Source organism: Pteropus vampyrus, unplaced genomic scaffold, assembly GCF_000151845.1.
Source record: "Pteropus vampyrus isolate Shadow unplaced genomic scaffold, Pvam_2.0 Scaffold449, whole genome shotgun sequence".
NCBI classification, from domain to species: Eukaryota; Metazoa; Chordata; class Mammalia; order Chiroptera; family Pteropodidae; genus Pteropus; species Pteropus vampyrus.
Window position 1 is genome coordinate 327414 of NW_011889230.1, and position 3611 is coordinate 331024.

Consider the following 3611-nt stretch of genomic DNA (forward strand, 5'->3'; position numbering starts at 1 on the left):
GCGCATCAGACCCTCTGCCTTCTTCCCGAAGGTTCTGGCTAGGGCCCCGCCTCAGGGTGCACATGCCAGGCCACCCACAGGCCCCCCTCTCTGCATGCGAGTGACACCCGTGGTGGGGGGGACGCTCTGCTGACAGGACGTTGAGGGGTCTGCTCCCTGCCACGCCCCGAGCCCACATCCCCGCCGGACTCCAGGGACGTCCCCTCCCGCGCTCCTGAGCGGGAGGCGTCGCCGGCACCCACCGCGGACCCTGGCAGCCTCACCGAGCTCTGCCGCCCGCCTCGCGCCTGTCCGTCTGCACCGTGGGGTCACGAAGGGTCTTCGTGGCCACGAGGATTGGAGGGCGATGCGGACAAGTCCCTGTTCAGAGTGCTGACGACAATTCCTAACAACCCCTCTGTCCCTGCCTCAGCCAGAGGCGTGGTCACCACAGACGTCACCGCGGCGGGCACCACGGGGGCTTAGGCTTGCTTGTCTTTGGCCAGCAGATGACGGCCTATCAGAAATAGCCCCGGCCTCACGAGCATCTGGACGTGTCCCCCGCTGGCTCTGGGTCGTCCCAGACGTCCCACCCATTGCCCCCCTCTGCGGCCACTCTGACGAGCCCCACCTCATGCTCCCCCATCCCCACTGACCCCGGGCTGCTTCGTGTCAGGGCCGGCATACCCCGACCCCGGCAAATGTCCCGTGGACGTGCACGTGCTCTGGTCTGATCCGCCCGCTCCTCAGCTCTGACGCCGTTGGGACAGGACACTGGAGAGGACAGGCTGGTCCTCCGTGTTTGCCTCGCCAGCCGGAACTCTAAACTTCAGCCCTGACTCACATGAGGGATGATGGCCGCGCCCCCGCGGGCCGACCCCTGCCCCGCACGTGTCTGCACACGGATGTGAGTGAGGCCAACGTTCCTGCAGAAACGGCCGATTCCGCTGTGCTGCTGTTTCTTAAGAAAGTTGCTCTCGCCTTCAGCAGTTTACTGTGGTGACAGATGGCACCTCTCGAGTCGTGGTGACCACGTGCATGAGGGGGTCTGCACCCCGAACCCTTCAGTTGTCAGAGGGAAGTGCTTGGTTAGCTGCAGAGCATAGAGGCTGGACAGGCTGATTCACCCCAGAAAGGAATGCTGGCAAGTACAGTTATTTACTCAAGGTTGACGTCTAGGTCATGTGTTGGGACTTTCCATGCTGTTTGGAGGAATTTCGGCATCCCAACTATGTGGCGAGAGCTGGCCAGGGCGAAGAAGCTGCTTCGTGTTACGTTTTTGGGGCAGCGAATCTGCTTTACTTAGAACCAGTGCTGCCCGTCGGCCACCGGCCGTAGGAGGTGGGGAGAGACCCCCAGACCTCTCATCTCACCCCGAGGTCTCAGCAGCCAAGGCCCCAGCGAGGGCACCGCCTTCTAGACGACTGCAGATGCCCTGCTTCATTCGCTTTGGGGGGCGGGAAGGTGGCACAGATGGGGACACCGCCCGATGCATCTCCACGCAGGACTCCGCACGGGGGTGAGACAAGCAGAGCGTCGCTGGGTGTTCACCAATTCGCTTATTTGGAAATAAAACCAAACGTGGCTGAAAACGGCAACGGCCCAGCAGGCCCTGTGGTCAGAGACACGGCCCGGGAAGGCCAGGCCCCGAGCTCCTTCAGCGACGTCCAGCGAGTTGCAGCTCACGGACGGAGACGAGATGCCGAGGGCTCTCTGAGCAGGGCGGGCGGGCGCGACACTGTGCTTCCTCCCGAGAGTGAGGACGTGTTCCCGCAGCCATCAGTTTTCTTAGGGTGCAGCCCCGGGGTTCTCGAGGTTTCTTAGAGCGCAATGCTGGGGGGCTGGGTGTTCCCGGGGTGCTGTCGGCAGCCTCTGAGCACGCTGGCCCACTGGCCCCTCTGGCGAGTGACAGGCGGGCGAGCGGGGGAGGACTGGATGGACGTCCTGGATGGCCGTCCAGGAGGGACACACGGGGTTCGGCGGTGGTCCTTTGAAGGCTCCTGAAAACCAGCGCTGCCCCGTCCGGCGTTTGGCTCCGTCTCGGACGGCAGCGTTCCTGGCGGCCGAGATTCGCTCCCGCCCTCGGGCGTGTGCGGGGCTGGAGCCCTTCCACGGGCACCCGGGAAGCGGCCCCTCCATTCTGACCGTGTTCACCAGGACCCCCCAACCCCGCACACAGCAGGACGGCTCTGGCTCAGGCTCCAGGTGACAGAGCGGCTCCCCAGAGGTGCCCTCCGGAGGCGCTGCCGCAGGAAGCGACAGGGGCGGCGGCCTCTTCAGCGCATTCCAGGCCCAGGCCTGGGGTTCCAGGGGCTCAGTGGACTCGGCCGCTCAGCGCCCCTCCCCCGCACCGGACTCCGCTGCTCAGCGCCCCTCCCCCAGCGCCGGCACTGGCTCTGGAATCCGCACCTCCCCCGAGGCTCTTCTGGAATCTGGGAGGAGGGAGGGGGTTGGCGCAGCCCACCCTGGGCAGCTTGGTGGGGCTGGAGCACCAGCGGCACGTGACCGCTGGACCGTGCGGCCAGCAGTGGCCAGTGGCCTGTGCCCCTGGAGCTGGGCACCGCCGCAAACGCAGCTCGGGGAGACTGACCGGCTGGGCTTAGTGCTCGCAGCAGCCCCGGACGGTTGGTGCAAGTCTCTTCTCCACCTTTAACGGAAGAAACAGGCACAGAGAGGTCAGCTAACTTGCCGAAGCCACACAGCAAATGCCCGGCTGTTCCAGGAGTTCGAATCCAGGCGGCCTCCCCGACCCAGGCTGCGCTCCTGCACTCACAGGAGGAAGACGGGCCCATGAGCACGGACACACGCGTGGTCAGTCGGAGGCGGCAGTGGCCCTGGCTCCACACAGACACCTGGGCCCCTGCCGGGCGAGGCCTCCGGCCTGTCCTTTTCTCGGGGGCCGGCCCACTCACCCAGCACGGACCAGCACGGACACGCTCTCAGACCTCAGAAGCGAAACCAACAGGAGTCACGGGGCCTGAGGTCAGGGAGCGTCGGGTGTCCCGGGAGGTCCGTGAGCAGGTCCCACGGCTGCCTCTGCAGGTGCTGGCCTGCCAAGTCCTGCCGCTGGTCAGCCAGGACTAGGCCGGCCCTCCGGCCAGCAACGCCTGCGTCCCTGAGAGGTCGCTTGTGCGTGTGTAAAAACCAGTCCTGTTTGTTTCATTTTCAAAGGAAGATGTGTTTAGAAGGAATCTCATGATGACTAGCCCTTTGCAAACTAGTACGATTTTATAAATAGTTCCTGGAAGGAGCGCGCGTGTGTGTGTGTGCGTGTGCGTGTGTGTGTGCGTGTGTGCGTGCGTGTGCGTGCGTGTGTGCGTGTGTGTGTGTGCGTGTGTGTGTGTGTGTGTGTGTGTGTGTAGAGACAGAGGCAGAGACGGCAGAGAGAGGGAGGGAGAGCGAGCGGCCAGTCCCAGATGCCTTGTGCTCACACCTCTCAGGCTCCGAAGCGCAGATCGCCCCCGCCAGGCTGGCGGCCAGGAAGTCAGCAGGACGCTGAGTTGAGAAGTCTGCGGAGCCTCCTCTGGGCAGCCCGCCTCGCTGCCTGCAGACGCCCGGCCTGGCCTTCCTCATTTCTTCAGATGCCTCCTGAGAGACGGAGCCTGGACAGAGCTCAGCGGTGATCTTGCCTT

At 64.6% G+C, this 3611-nt stretch overlaps 1 protein-coding gene across 2 annotated transcripts in view; it reads left to right on the top strand.

The window, feature by feature from the left end:
• The first annotated feature begins 1185 nt into the window (after positions 1-1185).
• Positions 1186-3611, top strand: part of TNS3 (tensin 3) — an 83522-nt gene continuing 81096 nt past the window's right edge. The window contains exons 1-2 of one of the 2 annotated variants that reach the window (XM_023524167.1): positions 1186-2654; positions 2755-2961. In XM_023524167.1, coding sequence (XP_023379935.1) covers positions 2770-2961 — 192 coding nt within the window. In that variant the 5' untranslated portion in view covers positions 1186-2654; positions 2755-2769. Of the gene's footprint in view, positions 2962-3611 lie in introns of both variants that reach the window. The other variant, XM_023524166.1, reaches the window with a different exon arrangement.